Source organism: Aotus nancymaae, unplaced genomic scaffold (genome assembly GCF_030222135.1).
Source record: "Aotus nancymaae isolate 86718 unplaced genomic scaffold, 86718_ANA_hifiasm-v0.15.2.pri h1tg000014l, whole genome shotgun sequence".
NCBI classification, from domain to species: domain Eukaryota; kingdom Metazoa; phylum Chordata; class Mammalia; order Primates; family Aotidae; genus Aotus; species Aotus nancymaae.
The window spans coordinates 118888840-118906650 of NW_026988425.1; the positions used below are offsets into that span (position 1 = coordinate 118888840).

The 17811-nt window shown below is 48.0% G+C and overlaps 1 protein-coding gene across 3 annotated transcripts in view; it reads right to left on the bottom strand.

Moving 5' to 3' along the window:
• Positions 1–9763, bottom strand: part of SLCO3A1 (solute carrier organic anion transporter family member 3A1) — a 333380-nt gene extending 323617 nt beyond the window's left edge. Inside the window, exon 1 of one of the 3 annotated variants that reach the window (XM_064376269.1) lies at positions 9409–9763. In XM_064376269.1, coding sequence (XP_064232339.1) covers positions 9409–9588 — 180 coding nt within the window. In that variant the 5' untranslated portion in view covers positions 9589–9763. The remainder of the gene's footprint in view (positions 1–9408) is intronic. The other 2 variants (XM_064376270.1, XM_064376268.1) reach the window with 2 other exon arrangements.
• Positions 9764–17811: the final 8048 nt, after the last annotated feature.

Genomic DNA, 17811 nt, shown 5'->3' on the forward strand with positions numbered 1-17811 from the left:
CCAACAGAGAGATTAATCAACCTCATTGTTTATTTTACAGGTTGGATCACCATAATTGAATCTTACATAATAAACACGTATGGGTCCACGCTGCTTAGAAATTTTCCTCTTCATTAAGGGAATTCTTAGCAGAGTAAACACAGGACTTCAGGTGCTGTATTTTACAGCTTATATAATCAGTAGAGGGCAGCTCTCCCAATTTCAACTTGCTTATATTCAAGGTGGTAATTTCTCCTTCTAATCAGCTGAAGTTGGGAGAGAAATTCAACAATTAGAAACAGCCCACCTATTTTACATAAGCCTCTTGCAAGGAGGGTGAAAGACAATAGCCATTCCCATGAGTATTTCACAGTAGTCTTTAACTGAGAACCACCATTGTGACACTTCTCCCTACAATCAACCGTGCAAGTGCAGAAATGGAGGTAAAAATCATCACTTGTAACTTCCTCAAGTTCCCGTAGTTATGAGGGCAGTGATTTCGTTTGCCTTCTATTATTTTCTCCAGAACTATCTGTTGACAGCCTGATCAGCCCCTGCTCATTTCTTCACACTCTGCACAACTAGAAACTTGGATATAAGGATGGAGGGAGACCCATAACAGGCTTTAGAGCTACCAAGAAAGTCTCAAGGGCTATCTGGACAGGTTCACTATCCAGAGACCCAAAAGTCCCAAAGGACCACCTGCCAGAACAAATGTAGTCACATCACTGCCTATTGGGATGCCTGTTTCCAGGATTTTCAGAGGGCAAAGATTTTAACAAAAACCAATGCCAAGGCTGAGGTGAGTCAATCACTTGAGGTCAGGAGTTCAAGACCACCCTGGCCAACATGGTGAAACCCCATCTCCACTTAAAAATACAAAAAGTGAGCCAAGTGGTGGCACACACCTGTAGTTCCAACTACTCGGAGGGCTGAGGCAGGAGAATCGCTTGAAACTGGAAGGCGGAGGTTGCAATGAGCCGAGATCATGCCGCTGCACTCCAGCCCAGGCCACAGTGCAAGACTCTGTCTCAACAACAACAAAACAATTTTTTTTAATGTTAAGAAAGTAAGACTTCATCATTACAGTTAGTATGCTGAGTCCATTACCAGATAACTTAAAATGGTACTTGACCTATTACATCCCTGGATAGGAGAGGACTCACGAGACATGGCAGGGGTATTTATAAAGGAAATCATGAGGGCAAAGGGGAATGTGAGCTCACACTTCTTTGCCCCTCATTAAAAAAGTAAGGCTGGCAAGGCACCTTGGCGCATACCAGTAATCCCAGCACTTTGGGAAGCCACGGCAGGTGAATCACTTGAATCCAGAAGTTCAAGACCAGCCTGGGCAACATGATGAACACCCTCCCAACCCAAACCCGCCGTCTCTACAAAAAAACAGAGAAATTAGCCAGGCTTGGTGGTATATGCCTGTAGTCCCAGCTACTTGGGAGGTTGAGGTGGGAGGATCGTTTCACCCTAGGAGGTCGAGCTGTGATCCTGCCACTGCACTCCAGCCTGGACAACAGAGCAAGACCCTGTCCTGAAACAAACACAACAAAAGCAGGGCTTATGGCAGCCTGTTACCTTTTGCTTCTAAATATTTTCAATGTGTCCTGACTGGGAGGGATAAGCGGAACTTCTGTCTAAGTCCAGGAAACTACTAATGACCAACTATTCCATGTTTGAAAAGGAATACCCGGTCCTATGGGAAATAGCTAGGCTAGTAACACCGTTTCTACTAAAGAATCAAGCTGCTAAGTCCTCAGTTAGGAAGGGCTTCCCTTTTCAGAGGCACTCAACTCAAAGCCACAAAGAAGAACCGAAATAAAGAAATTGGGAGTCACCAACTGCTGAGATTCTGTGCACATCCAAGGGGATGTTTCCAGTCTCCGTGTTGTCCCGGGAATGCACCGATGAAGGCTCCCCAGGCTTCCTCACTCCACAGCTGTGGCTGCACAAGATTCAGTGCTTTGGACACAATTCCTTTCTCAGCAAAGGCATCAGCATAACCTGGCTTTGGGGCTCCGTGGTCTTCTGAGTACAGATTCTCTCTTGATGCCTGTGGCATTGGAAGATGAATCTAAAAATTCACCTAAAACATACACTGCCACCTGATTCACTAAGAAAGATCCAGTTCATCCTCTATCCTTCCTAAGGACAGGTGTGACCAGACTGGGGGCAAGAAGCCTGCTTCTAAGACCACAGATGGAACAGGAGTGGTGTTATGCAGAAGGTATATCCATCAGCTGAGATGGCCAAATCCACGGGACGGGAAACCAGACTGCAGGAACAGTTCCCTTGTTCTGCTTATGAGAAACCAAAAAAAAGACCAAGACTGGGGAAATACCCACAGCCCCACTTGCCAGAGTCCACTTAATATAGCAAGAGAACACGAGGTGAAGGCAGCCGACGAGGCGTGAGACCTGAGCCTTTCTGGGCAACCGAGGCTGAGCTCTGCAGAGGCACGTTTTATACGAGGCTGCCTGGAGGGCGGCATATGTCCACAACATATGTCCCTTCATCCTCCCCCTCCTGACACCTCAGGCTCCCTCAAAGTGGTCACTCAGCCTTTCAGCCAGTGAAGCAGAGCAAGCTTCAGGAGCCCAGATCACCAGTTAATGAAACAGAAGCTTTGGCCTCACACGATACTGCAAACCCTCAGGTCCCTGGGAGGGGCTTTTGTCCATGCTAATATCAACAAGCAGGGTTATACCATTACTGTTAAAGCAACCGTGGAATACGGCACCCTATGAGAAGTACTCTATCACGTGACCATCTGTTTAAACCTCACAACCATCTGTAAGATAAGCTCTATCATTATCTCCATTTTTCAGATGAGGATATTGAGGCTCCAGTAAGTCAAGTTGCCAGGAGCTGGGAAGTAGCAAGTCTAAGTTCAAATCCAGGTCTTCCAGCTCCAAGTCCAACACTCTTTCCATCCACCCTCAGCCTTCAGCACCCTGTGGCCACAGACCACAGCAAGGGATATGGAGGACCTCCCAAAGTGAAGTATCAGGGCACCTGCCCCTCCTAGCCAGTCCTGCCTGCCCTGCTTTAACCACCTTGAAGTACCCATGGACTGTAAATGATCAACATGAATCGCCATTCCAAAGTGCGCTCTTCTCCCATGTGACCAATTTTTACGGCATCTTTAAGATGAAATGGACTGCTATATTTACAAGGGAAAAGACGGAATTAGCAACCAATACTTAGTTTATTTCTTGCCCTTAGAAACTTTTTGCCTCCCGGACAAAAATGTTTATGCAGAACAGGAAACTACTTGACTATGCAATTCACTAAACCAAAACCAAAATTTGATTGAAATAATCTTATTTTTCATTGGTTGGGGTCACATAGTTACTTTGTTTGTGGTAAATATGCATAACCATATTATTAATAATAATAGCTAATATTTCCTGGGCACTCTCTATGTGCCAGGTATTTTTCAAGGGACTTTACATGTACTGACTCAGTTAATCCTCACGGCAAAACTGAGGGTGGGTACTATTATAAGCCCAATTATAAAGTGAAAAAGTGAGGTACAGAGAGGTTAAGTAAACAACTCAAGGTCACAGAGTAGCAAGGGGAGGACGCAGGCACGGATCTCAGGCTTCCGGCACTCATCAAATAAGCCACAGACACTTGCCATTCTCCAACTTGGGATTTTAATCAACTTGGAGTTTTAACCATTAAGCAATAATCTATCTCATGCTAACATGTAAATACCTGGGCTACATAAAACACAGGTGTCTTTGAATCACATCAATTCATTTATCCTATGAACCAAGCTCCATGATTTCACGGTTGTTTCTGTTTATATGTATCTTGCAGATACAGACATAGAAACAGAAAATAAAAATAAATTAAAAGAGCAAGGATGCTATCTTTCTGGCCTACAGATTACCAAAGGCATTTCTGAGAGGCAAGAAAATACAGAGGCTTTCTTCAGGGGAGAATGGGTTCCAAATCCATGTGTCAACCACACAATCAAAGTTACCACTGAAATGTCCCTTCACGTCTCCAAAAAGCATGACATCCAATATTAATTGTATGCAAACCTGTACGTGAACAAGTATATAAATACACAATGCATACAGCAACGTACAGAGTAGAGGACATATGCAAAAGAGAAGTACTTTGACTCCACTTTATAGAAACACGCTTATTAAATGACGCATGTAGTGAAATCTGCGCAAGTTGGAACTAAAGCAGAAAACACAGCTAGCAGGGAGCTCTATTCTTCACTATTTCTACATGAAACGCAGTTGCAGCCTCAGTTTTGCAATACTACACTTACTCATCCAGGTCAATCTGCTGAGAGAATACAGTCCCTGATCAATGTAGCACCTCAAAGTTTGCTTTTAGGCGTGCAGAATAAATTCACAGAGACCCTGTTGGTGAAGCTGCCTCTGCCTCAGCGGTTCACCAGTGACTTCGTGCAAGAGGAAGCCCATGCAGCGTAATACAGAATGTGATTCCGGCAGCATGCAAGATGAGCTGCAAATGCTGGGCGATTGGCTAGCAAGGCGGTGCCGCTGTGGAGCAGCTTCTCGGTGATCCCTTTCACACGGTGTCTAAAACTGAAACCAGGGGAAGAGTTAACAACACTCAGGAAAGGGCCCTCGCTCATTTTACAACTAATTCAGTTTCTCCTACTGTAAAACACACCAACAAAAACTCCCTCAGAAACAAAGATATATACACAAAGCTCCCTGAAAAGAATTTTCAGAAATACATTTTTCCCTTAATAACTATTATTAACATTTTAAACCAACCTATAAGGGAAAAAAATCAGTAATTTTATTTCTTACTACCTGGGGCTACATAGTAATTATGGAAATGGCAAGGAATTTGTCACTTCGAGTAACCTTAGGTGTATAAAATAATTTGATTAAGTAAAATACGGTTACCTTAGTCATCATACTAATTTGACAAGGACTTTAAAAATGTCTCTCTCTGTTGAAAATGTTAACAGATAGTTTCCTCAGCTGTCTGCTTCTGGGTTGAATATGCAAAAACTCATCTTCAAAATGATGCTTCTTTAGAAAAAGAAAAGGAATAACAAATCTGCCTCACCCATTAATTGCAAGCCCACTGACTATTCTCAGGCTGAAAAAAAAAGTATGACTACAAAGCAGTGAGATAGAGCCTCATTAACCACACTCAGTCATCTGTGTCATTATTTTGTCACCACAACCTCAAACTGACTTTTCTATAATTCTAAATAGGGAAACATCTACCCCTTGCTCATAGGAACTCCCTTTGTGCCCCACCCAGGAAACTAGACTGGCCTTTTTTCAGTTTTCATCCTGAGGAAATTCGAATGCATTTGTATGTACACCTCAATCTCATCGCCTAGAGGTGTCAGAGGTTTTAATTTCCCGTTCGCACCTTTATCTACTCCAGTCCTCGGTAATTTGATACCACACAGAAACCTCTATCTGCAGGGCTACCCTCAGTGACTGGCTTAAAACATTTCAGTGGAACTTTCTCGGTGGAAGAAGTAAGGTGAGGGGTGCAGCGTGGCAGAGACATTCATGTGTTATTCTCATATTGGAATCTGAAGGTAGTTATGACTTATTGGGTTTTGTTTTTAAACCAAACAATGGGAAAACATATAAGCATAAAATTGCATTTGAAGTTATGATCATTTAACATATTCATATTACCAAGACTATGATACAGAAAGTGGTTTCTTTTTGTGTTATAAAGGTTTAATTTTACCTAAGGCAGTTACTTAATGTGATTTTTAACCCTTAAAAAAGTGGAGATGTAAACATTTGTTAACAATGCCACGAAAGCATTTTCTTTCCCCTGAGGAAAAACGAATTTCTTATCAGAATATCTGGCTGGCCCTGTAATTTAAATTAAAATTTTGGAGAAACAGAAAAAAAAAACATTTTAGTGGGTCTCTGCAAAGCCCCAGTAAACACACAAAATGACCTTCTCACCATGCAGTTCTCATATGCCTGCATCTTCTCCAACCAGCCCAAGACTTACACACGTGTTACATCCTTGCAAACAGGACTGGAGCCACTCGAAGCAAAGACCCAAGAAGAAGAAAATCAAACTACATTCTCTGTTCCATACACAGTGACCATCAAACTGAGCAGCCCTCTCCTCTTATGCTGCAAAGATCATTTCATAGCCAGTCAGGAAGTTTAGGTGACTGTGACAGAACATCCCTGTGACTACTGGCTTATCTGAAGCATGGTTTCCAGGTAAGACATTTGCAACTGTAATAGATTTCAGAGTTCACAGTTGGCCCAGGCTGCACCTGGGTTACTGCATCTAGATCACTGAGTCTGGCTGTCAGGATCAATGTCTTTCTGTACTCCCTGACACCAAGGCAAAAGTTGCAGATCTCCAGCCTAGCCTAACAATTGATGGCTTTCTCATGTACAATACAGTTTTTCCTTGAGTTTCCTCTCTGGGCAGGTTCGTGGTGGAGAACTAACACGTACATATATACATACAGACACACCCACACACACTTTCTCACACAAACACATACACGAGTACTCCTTCTCAAAGTTGCTTCTCAAATCACAGGCAACCTCCTCCTTCAGTTCCGCAGTCAGGAAATCTATACTAGTATCATTCAGGACACCGGGAAATTCGTCTTTTCAGAAAAAACAAGGAGGAAATGAAACCGCTAAGTTTTAAGGCACCAGGAGAGATAAAATAAGAAAGTGTACTCTGGGAATCTAATAGGAAACAATGTCGTTGGCACAGAATTTGTAATCACCCTCCTTTCTGTGAAAGGGAGTATTGCAGGCCTGTCCCAAGGCAGGCCCTTCCTCAGGTATCTAGAAATGCCTCACTAGAGGGGCAGGCCCACTGCCAGTGTAAGGATCACATATAACACACACTTAGCACGTGGACCCTGCCCTGCGATCCCCTGCAGACACAGGGTCTCAAGTTTCCTAAGAAAACCGTGATGAATTAAAAGGAAGAAATTTGCCTTTCCTGCAAACAGCCTGCAATATTTCATTCTCCAATTATCCACAGAGAAGTCTCGCATGGCTGAAGGAGCAAACTTATTTTCCCCCATCTCCCAAATAACAGATGAAGAGAAAACTCTGAAGTGGCCCAGAAGAGCGAAGCCCATAGCAAGCGGAATCAGTCAACCCTCACAAGCCAACAATTTATTTTCATGAGGCTCGGATGGCAAGGCAAAGTCGAGGGCAGCCGGGCAAAGCAGAGTCCTGAGAGCTTTATGCCTTCACTCCTAGTCACCAAAATGAATCCAATTTCCTAGGTTTGTCCCCTCCTGGGCCTCCATCTGCTTTGTGCAAGTCACCTGTTGACTCCTGTTACCCTACCCACCCAACCAGGCTTTCCATCAGCCAAGGCGAAAAGTCCCAGGATGCCACCACCAGGTGGACTGAATTCCTCGTCTGCCTGTTCTGGGATGAAAGTCAAACTCCTATCTCCTGGGGCCAGCCCTGCCTCCGGAAGTCCACCCCTCCAGCAGCACTCTGCTTCTTAACTTTTTAAAGGAGCTAGGCCACTCATCTAGTCGCAGCCCGGCTTCATGTCTTTGTCAAATCCTTAGATCATTGCAACCGAAAAATAATAAGCCCACGCTTTTACCCTTCCTGGGGTGAAAAGTTCTGTTGGTGTTTGCCACACATGAATAATGTATGCCACTGAGCAAAATTGGTTTGAGGCAAGCAAACCGTTAAAGTGGAGACAGCTGTTGATACACTAATTACCTCCTTTTAGACACAGACCCAGTGAGGTATTATGTACTTTGCATATGTCACAGTACAGACCCACATATATTTTATTAATGTGAATTTGCATCTCTGTAATGCATGTACTTATTTAATTATTGTAACAGTCAAATTTCCCCTAAGGAAGTGCTGATCAACTGACTCCCAAAACACAGCTATCCCTATCCCTTAAATTCCAAGGGCCAATAGGTGTGTAACGGTGTGTTATAACTATAGACACAGTAAGTGCATTTTATAGCACAGAAAATAAAACATGCTTTTGGCTACAGCGTTCACCTGCAGTCTACAAGTTACAAATACACAAGACAGAGACAGGGATGTAAATGCTCTTTCTTTCAGAAGGAGCAACAGACATGGATTTGATTTTCAAAAGTAAATTTTGTCACCCCAGGAACAGAGCTGAGTTTGAAGACCCCCCTCTCTCTCAACCACCAAACTTACTCAACACCAGAGACCAAGCATGCTTATACTTCCCTTTCACAGCGAGCCGGGAGCCTTGAGAGACAGTTTATGAATGCTATAGGGTCCCCAGCGTCGGGCCCTCCTTAATTTCACCCCAAGGCCAGGCATCAGGGATTAATCACAGCATCAGGACACACCTGCTTCTATCTCTGGATGTGGTTATTCAACGGCCAAAATCTTGTCCAATTCTCTCTCCATCAAACTCGCTCAGGAACACTCAAAGTCTATGACATTTGATTCCAGTTGCGGGTCAATAGTCAAGCAATGATTGAACACTATAAACGCTAAACACGTTTTCCTGTTTAGACAGGACGGCACTTAGGTGTGGAAGCACGCTCTCTGGAACTCAAGTGGGGACCACCTGAGCAGGGCAGGCGAAAGCGACAAAGTAGGTACCTGACAGTGCTGAGTCATTACAAGCTGTTTCCTCTGAAATGTTATGCACCCATGGGCCCTTTCAGCATCAACATCCCCTTTCTGGAGGCAAATAAAATACATATTCATTGTGCAAAATGGTGCAACCTTCTGTGGGCGACAGGCCACGATGGGGAATTTAGCTCTAAGAGTGGATAGCAGGAACTACACAAACTCGCAGCTGCTCTCCAGGTACCGTAACTTTATCTCAGACGCTGAAAGATGGCTGTTGGGATACCGGGTGGGAATATTCCCCCTGCAGCCCCGGCTCAGCTCAGGGCCACACTGGGGCGCATTTTACTCTAAACTGTTACATCCCCCCTCCCACCCCGTAATTGGCGGATGGGGAAAGCGCCCGGAGAAAATGATGCAGAATAGATTTGTTCACAGGAGGATACAGTGGAGAGTAGAGGACGCAGGATGCTAACTGGCTTTTCTTCCCATGTGCAGGTCACCTGAAAACCCCGAGGCTCTCCTCTCCAAGGAGACCCCTGAACTCACAGTCTGGCTCCGCTCTTGCTCGGGGAGAGGAATAGTTTCACGCCCACCTGCCGGCCGCCTCTCTCCCCCGGCACCCCCAACCCCAGCCGGGCGCGCGCGAGCTGCTGCCGGCATCCACGGTCCCGCCCGCTCCCCGCTCCCTGGCAGCCCCAGCCGGCAGCTCCCCCGGCGGCCGCCTCTGCACCACTCGCCAACCTCCACGCCGGACCGAGGTCATGCCCGCCTGCCCCAGCGCCCGGCGGCCCCCTCCTCGTGCCCGAGCGGCGCTGGGGAAGGGGCCCGCGGCGGAGTTGGCTCGGGGACTCACCAGGTAGGCGCCCACCGTGCCCTGCGCCAGCATCAGGGCGCACTCGGACACCAGGAAGATCTTGATGTTGGAAAAGCAGGACACCTTCTTTTTCTTCTTCTTGTTCCTCTGCGCCTCGTCCCCCTGCAGCTCGCCGCTCCGGCCGCCGCCCGACGAGCCGCCCGGCTTCTTCCCCTGCATCCTTCCCCCGCCGCCGCCGCCGCTTTCCCGCTCGCCCCGGGTGCCGGGGCCGCTGCCGGGCGGGGGTGCGCGTCGCGAGGCTGCGTGCTGTCCCCGCCCCGGGCCCGCGGCGGCCGCCCCCGTCCTGCCTGCCCGGGCTGGAGAGGTGGAAGGCACAGCTCCTCGCAGCCGCCGCGCTCGCCCCTTCCTCCTCCTCCTCCTCCCCCGCCTCCGCCCTCCCCGCGCCTCCTCCTCCGGCTCGGGCTGTGCCAATCACAGGGGCTCCTCGCGCCGCCCGCCGCCGCCTCCGCCGCCCGCCGCTGCCATCGCCCGCTTCCCCTCGCTCGCCAGCCGCGCCTGCTTTCACCCCCTCGGCTCCAGCCCCGAGGCCTGGGCCTGGGCCGCCGCCGCCGAGCGCCCCCGCCGCGGCGCTCCCCGCTGCCGGTGTGCCCCGGGGGAGGCGCGGGGGCCGGGCTCGGGACGCGGAGAGCGGCGGAGGCTGGCAGGGTCCGGCCGCCGGGAGAACTGGGGAGACCCTGAGTCCCGGCAGAGTCAGGGGGTGCCCCTGAAGGAGGGAGGGAGGGAGCGGGGAGCGGCGCCCGGTTCCTAGGTGGCGCTGCGGGGCGCGGGGCGCGGGGCGCCGGGCGGGGAGATGGAGTGCGGAGGCGCCCACACGGGGCTGGGACCCTGCGCTCGGGAACCTGGGCCAGGCCTCAGAAGGCGGGCTGTTCCCAGGAAGGGAGAATACTGAGTACCCAGGAGGGGCTTGGCGCGCGCTCTCATCCGCCCGGGGATTTCTGGGGACAGACGTTGTGCTCCGGAGCTTGGGGAGGTGTCGGGTCAGAGCCGCTTGAGGTTTCTGCCGCCGGGGCGGGGTGGCGGGGGGAGGTCGCTGAAAAGGCCGCAGAGCGAAGGGAGAGAAAGGGGAAGTTAGAGGAAGACGTCGGGAGCCGAGCGGACTGTTGGTGGCCTGGCCTAGGTGTCCAGGCGCTGCAGGATCGCCGCGGACCCAGCAGAGGGCCTTGACCGGTCCTCCATCCGTCCAGGGCCCCGGGCTGGAGCGCGCAGGAAGCGACCAGCCGCAGGCCTGCTGGGTCCCCACCCCTCCCCTGGCTCTGTGGCCCTTGTCACCATCCTCGGCCTTGACCTGAATGCCTGGCCCGTGGCAGCCGCTCCTAATCACTCCCCACTCTCAGCGTTACCAAGGAGTGTGGGCCACAGGGCGCCACCAGTAGGATCTGCTAGTTCTCAACTGCAGCGTTTGGAAGCTGACTGGACAGATACCAGGAAACAGCAACTCCCACCTGGCCATTGGGGGACTCAACGAATCATTCGAAACGCTTTCCTTAAAAATTGTGTCCAAGAAAATGACCCACTCTCCCAGGCTCCTGTGTCTCAATGCAGGCTCAACTTCGAAACTGAATAGTAATTAACACTACCATACTTTTCCTTTCTCCCGAAGAAGCTGAATGAAAATAGAGGGTCATGGTGAGGGTGGTGTTGTGCCATGGCATTTAAATATAAACTGCTTCATCCTTCTGTGGCTCCAGACATGATCTCACCCAGCCTTGGTGTCTGGTGTCGCTTTGAGATGCCCCCACCTTGTCTAGGCCACCTCCTATCTGAATTGGCTCCCCCACAGAAGTCTCTTCCCATTTCCCCCACTTCCTGGCCAGTCCTGCCTTGAGAATCCTTACTGCCCCCTCCTTTCTTCCCCACACCCTCCCGTCACTCAGAGCCAACTTTCCTGCAGAATCTTTCTGTCCTCCCCTTTCCCTCCCCATCACTTTGCATCATGGGGTACCACTTTCTCCCTGCCTCTGTGACAATGAGCTGCAAAGCCAAGCTGAGACTTTACTTGTCTATGAACAGTAACCCCGTCACTAATGAAATGTTGTGCAGAGTGCGTTACAATCTTCAACTCTTATTTATATTCTTTGGAATAACGAGCTAACGTTAACTGTGGCCAGACATCATTCTCAGTGCTTCACCCACATTTACAGTGTAATCCTCACAACAATCCTCTAAACCAGATACTATGATTAGCCCTGTTTTATAGATAAGACAACTGAGGCCCAGAGAGGTTAACCTGACCAATGTCACTTGTCTAATAAATGGTAGTCTTTGAAAACCAGGGTGTCTGCCGTGATAGCCCAGGTTTTTTATAACTACATACATGCTATGTCATGTATCATCCAGCATGGTCCACTTCATGGGGAGGACAGCTTATGTTGTTCCTCTTTTTAAAAAGCTAGAAAGAGACAAAACTTGCATCCATGTCCAGACCTTTTTGTTTTTGTTTTGTTTTTTGAGATAGAATTTCACTCTTGTTGCCCAGACTGGAGTGCAATGGCATGATCTCAACTCACTGCAACCTCCACCTCCTGGGTTCAGCATTTCTCCTGCCTCAGCCTCCTGAGTAGCTGGGATTACAGGCATGCGCCACAACGCCCAGCTAATTTTTATTTTTAATAGAGACAGGGTTTCTCCATGTTGGTCAGGCTGATCTCAGACTCCTGACCTAAGGTGATCAGCCCGCCTCAGCCTTCCAAAGTGCTAGGAACACAGGTGTGAGCCACCACGCTCGGCCAGCCCTTTTTGTTCAATACCACAATGCCTCATGTACAGACTGAGAAGGGTACAGGCTTTTTTCAGCTTAACCATTTATTTTAGATTAAAAAATTAGCTGTCTTTAGAGAAATCACACACTTTTGCTGCTGGATAAAGGATTTCGGATTAGGGCTGTAGATTCTTCCTATAATTAATGGTAAGCAGTCATGAAAGTAATCCTATGCCTGAAGCCTTAAGAATCATCAAAGTCAGCCTCAGGGAAATCAGGCTGCAGCCTCAGTCAGTCAGAAAGAAGGAATTTAACAAGTTCAACTCCCTTCCTTCTCTGCTCGTCCTTTATTTACTTGTAGATCAGGGCTTCGGGGATGATAAGGTGCGTTTATGAGCACCAGGTGCTTCTACTTGGCATAGCCCCGTCTGCACACAGAGGATGCAGCAGAAAAACAGTAAACATCCTTGTATTCTATACAGCACCTTAATGCTTATGAAGCACTGCTGCGTTCTATATCTCAGCTGAAGCTCACAACAGGGAGAGCTGGTCTTATTAGCCCCCCACTTTTTTTTTTTTCCCAAAAGAAACAACAGCAGGTGGGTTTTGGGAGCTCACCGCCAGCATGTGGCAGGAATTGAGGCTATGTTTGCCACCCCAAATTGGTAGGACCACCAAGGAGAAAGGGAGGTAGAGGGGCCTTAGCCCTCCCATGAGCTGCAGTGCCCGCTCCAACCGTCCTCTGAAATAGGCAGTTGATACTCATGTGAGCAGCAAGGCCAACAACTGAAACCATCAAAGACCTCAACTGGGCTTCCTTATATGCTGCCTTGGAGAAATGCTGCAGCCACCATGCTAGGGCCGTTTTACATTCATCTCGCCCCCTAGTGGTGGATGGTGAATTTAGGAATAGGTCTGTATTATGAATGACTCTAGAACCTTTGTGATGATTTTAGCCTCTCAACTACTTTCTGTATTAGGTGACTTTTCAAGATGAAAATATTGCTAAATACAGCTAAGGCTGTGGTTCCCTGATTCCTTACTTTGTTGGCTACTAGAGGTATTCCAAACATTGAGAAGCCAAGTAATCTTAGAATCTGATGTAGGGAAGCTGAAAAGAAAGTGGGGTGAAATGGGACGATGAACTGGCTTTTGGCTCATAAAAATTAATAAGCTATAGGTAAACGCTTAGTGATTAGGATTTGAAGATCTTTTCTCCTTCATTCTAGAGAGGACCGTCTGTTCACTTTTTGTAGGAGAGAAGTGGGTTAACTATATGGTCATGGAAAAAAACAACATCTTCCTCTGTTACTGGGCTGTGGCAAGATTTCCCAGCAAGCAGCCTCAATGTAATTCAACACAATGAGAAATTGTTGTTCAAGTAATTCACATGAACCATCTTTTGCCAGCTTCAGTTTTGTTCACAGGCAAATACAAAGTTGAAGAATAAACGCAAAGAATGATTTCTGATTGTCACTGAGATGGAAAATAGATGCTTAGATTCTCACCCTGTGGATTTTTTTTTTCTGAAAATGCACCAATCATATATTGTGTCCAACCGAGGATAGAATTGGGGCTATGCCAACTTCTTTGGCTTGAAACTAATATTTGGGCTGAGTGGAAGCTTATTTTTTCTTAGAGTTTTTCTCTCCCTACCCCCATCTTCCAATTAGCCTGGTCCATATGCCTTTCTACCAGATAGCCTCCGTTTGCTACTCACTATGTTCATAGCTTCATATTGTAAATTATACCTTTAATTTGAATGTGCCCTAAAGCTCAGCAAAGAAGTGAAAAGGATAAACATCCATGTGGATGCAATTCTAAACAATGGTGATTTCAAATAAGAAACAGAAGAAAAAAAGAAGAACATTAATGGAAATAGAAAGAATTGATATGAGAAAACCAGGGTTTTTTTAAAGAATGTATTATATTTACGGAAAACGAGTTTTGAGGTAAAGGAGAAAAAATAGAATAAACTTTTCCAAATATTAGTGCATTTGGGGAGGACATCATTTGTACTTTTGTTGATATGTATATAAACAGAATTTGTTTTATCCACATAGACTGTTAGCTTCTTAAGAGTATAGAAAGTGTTTTACTTTAAAAATGAAGGATTGGCCAGGTGCAGTGGCTCATGCCTGTAATCCCAGCACTTCAGGAGGCCAAGACAGGTGGATCACCTGAGGTCAGGAGATCGAGACCAGCCTGGCCAACATGATGAAACCCCATCTCTACTAAAAAATACAAAAATTAGCTGGGAGTGGTGGTGGGCACCTGTATTCCCAGCTACTTAGGAGGCCGAGGCAGGAGAATTGCTTGAACCCAGGAGGTGGAGATGGCAGTGAACTGAGATGGCGCCATTGCACTCCAGCTTGGGGGATAGAGTGAGACTCCACCTCAAAATAATAATAATAAAAAATGATCATTTGTTCTTTTCAGTGCCTACCAGGCCTCCTGCCAAGAAGCTTAATACCTCTGATTAGGACAAAAAAGAGACCTAGAAGGTGTCAATGTTTATAGAAAAGTTCCTTCCAGGCATTCTTCCCAGGGACCCTCCTCTCCATCCTCTGTGCAACTACACACACACCCTTCTTGCAGCAGAAATTGTCCCCACGAGCACGTCTCCCGGGCACAATGCCTTTCATCCATCCTCTCCCTCAGAGGAGGGCTTTCCCAGCTTTGCTCCTGGTCTCTGAAAAATGCACATGCACTTTGCTGTTTGGAGAGTTGGTACTGCTGTGGTAGGCAAATGGCATGAGCTAGCACCGGAAGCCAGTTGAAGGCCCAACGGCATTTCCACAAAGGAAGCATGAGGGATAGAGATTATGTGTCAGAGTATGGTGAGTTCCAAGTTCAGCAGAAAGTGGCCACAGCTGTCTGCCCTCCTGAGGGGTAGTGGGTGCCAGGCCTGTGTACCTCAAGTGGGCATGGCACGATCAGTGCATTAACCCTTGGACTGATCAGAGAGAAAGAAGGGTCTCTGGAGAACATACAAGGAGGCCATGGAAAAAGTCTACAGGGTGTGGAATGCCACCTGCGAGAAAGAAAACCTACAGTAAGAGCATGGGTTATAGAGACATCATACACCAGTGAGAGAAAGGTACATTCAGGATACGTTCACTTCCTGCACCCTGGCTTCCTTATGCTGTCTGCTTGCCATTCCTGCAGACAGACTCCTCTCCCGGACTACGGCACGTGGGAGGGGTGAGGCGTGAACAAACAGAACGAGAAGCCTGTCCAACCTTTGATGACCTGATATGGGCGGGACTCTATCTCCTCCAAAATTCATGTGTCTCAAACCCAACCCCCAGCACCTCAGAATGTGACTATATTTGGAGACGGGGCTTTTAAAGAGGTAACCAAGGTGAGACAGGCTCATATGGCTCCAATCCCATAGAACCGTGTCCTTATTAGAAGAGATCAGGACGCAGATACACATAGAGAGAGGACCAGGTAAGGACATGGGGAAGGCACGTATCTGCAGGCTGAGGAGAGAGACCGAGGAGGAACCAAAGCTGCCAACGCCTTGATCTTGGTCTTCTAGCCTTGAGAATGGTGAGAGGACACGTTTCTGTTGCTTAAGGCTCCAAGACTGTAGTAGTTTGTTAATGGTGGCCAGAGCAGACTAAAATGTAACTGTAACCCTCCCAGCCCTTCACCCACCTTATACTCCTTCGGTGCTTAATTACAGTTCCTCGAGCTCACCATGTGGTCTCCTCCTCTAAACGCTTGCATAGGCTGTTCCTTCTGCTTGGAATGCCCTTCCCTCCCTTTTTCTTCAGTGGGCTACACCTACTTATATCTTAAAATCCCGTTAGTGTCACCTCCTCCAGGAAGTCCTCAGAGAATACTCTCTCACTGACTACCTCCCAACTCCCTCCCACCTGCTTCCCTTCTCCACCTCAGCCAGCCTCTGCCCAACCTAGCATGGATCGCACTGTGGAGAGCACTTACTGTGCTTCTTTCTCATTAGCCTTTCATTTCTATATTTTTGCCTCCTAAAAGAGCCAAGCCCAGAGTGGTCAGTAACTATGAGGAAGAGAACAAACAAGTGAGGACACAAGAAGAAACGCTTCCTCACTGGAGCTGCCCAACAGGTATGGGACAGGAGAAAACGGCAAGAAGAGCCCCTAAGCATTAGGGGGAAAGGAGAAAATGGACACGGTAGTGGCAGTACTGCATCTAGCCAGGCAGGGCTGAGAGCAAGAGGGATTGCCTAGAGCCTGGCTACTCAAAGTGTGGGCCCTGGGCAGCAGCACAGGCGTTACCTGGAAGGGAGAGGGGGAAAGAGGGAGGGGGGAGAGGGGAGAAAGGGGGTGAGGGGAGAGGGGAGAAAGAGGGAGAGGGGAGAAAGAGGGAGGGGGCACATGGGGAGAAGGAATACAGAGGGGAGGGGGGAGAAAGGAAGAGGGAGAGAAGGGGAGAGGGGAGGGGGAGGGGGAGAAAGGGGTGAGGGGAGAGGGAGAAAGAGGAGAGGGGAGAAAGAGGGAGGGGGCACATGGGAAGAAGGAATACAGAGGGGAGGGGGAGAAAGGAAGAGGGAGAGAAGGGGAGAGGGGAGGAGGGAGAGGGGAGGAAGAAGGAGAGAAGAGACTCTCAGCCCAGATGTGCTGAATCAGAATCTGCAGTTTAACAAGCTCTGCAGGTGTGCGGCATGACTTGAGAAGAATTGGCTTATAATGGTATCAGAAGCCTAGAGTTAGACAATTTTAAGCAGCATTTTAGTATTCATATCCATTCCCCTTTTTATTGTATTTGGGGCTTTAGAAAGAAGGACTAAGAGGAACCATTGGCTCTAAAGATAATGCTGGTTATTTTCATTCTCTGGGAATCCTCGCACCATGGAGTCCCGCAGGGTGGGAGCATGGAGGACTCATGACTCGGCCAGGGAGCCGGGGAGAGGAGGAGAGGAAATCTGTTTTATCTTGTGTCTGATTGTTGTTTTGGCGGCATATCCGAATCTCAGAATGAAAGCTGAGATGCTGAGCTTATGGATCATAACTGTTGCCTGGATTTCCCTCTCCTAACTTCTGTTAAAATACCCAAGAAAAATCCAAAGAGGCTAACGGGACATAAAAGGGCTGAAAACCCAGGATCCTGAATATGGATGGCTGGTTTCTCAGGGAAATGACTCCTCACACAGGACAGATGGGATGACCAAGGAAGAGGAGTGCCTGCTTCCTCCATAGAAAGGAGAGAGGAAGTTTCTGCAGAGAGGACGGCGGCTGGTTCCCCAACCAAAAAGCCGGCCAGTCACCTCCTGGCTGCCCGAGGATGGCATTCTCATCTGGCCGAATTTATCTGTGCAATTGTAACTCTCAGAAAGGCATAGTGGGCCTCGGTGAAAGGGGTGGGTGGTTGCAGAGTATTCCCTGTGATGTGAAGTATAAGGATGAGAAACTTTTTTAAAATTATCTACTGCCGGGTAACAAGCCACCCCAGAATTTAGTGGTTTAAAACAATATGTATTTCGCTCAAGAATCTGCAGTCAGGAAAGGGCTTAGGAGGGAGAGCGGGACTCTGCTGTCAGCTGGGATCATCTAAGTCCCATTCATTTGGCACCTGGCACCTGGGCTACAAAGACAAACAGCTGAGGGCCAGAATAGCTGGGCCTCTGGGCATGTGTTGTGCGCTCTCTCCATGAGCTCTCTAGCATGACAGCCTCAGGGCAGCCAGACTTCATG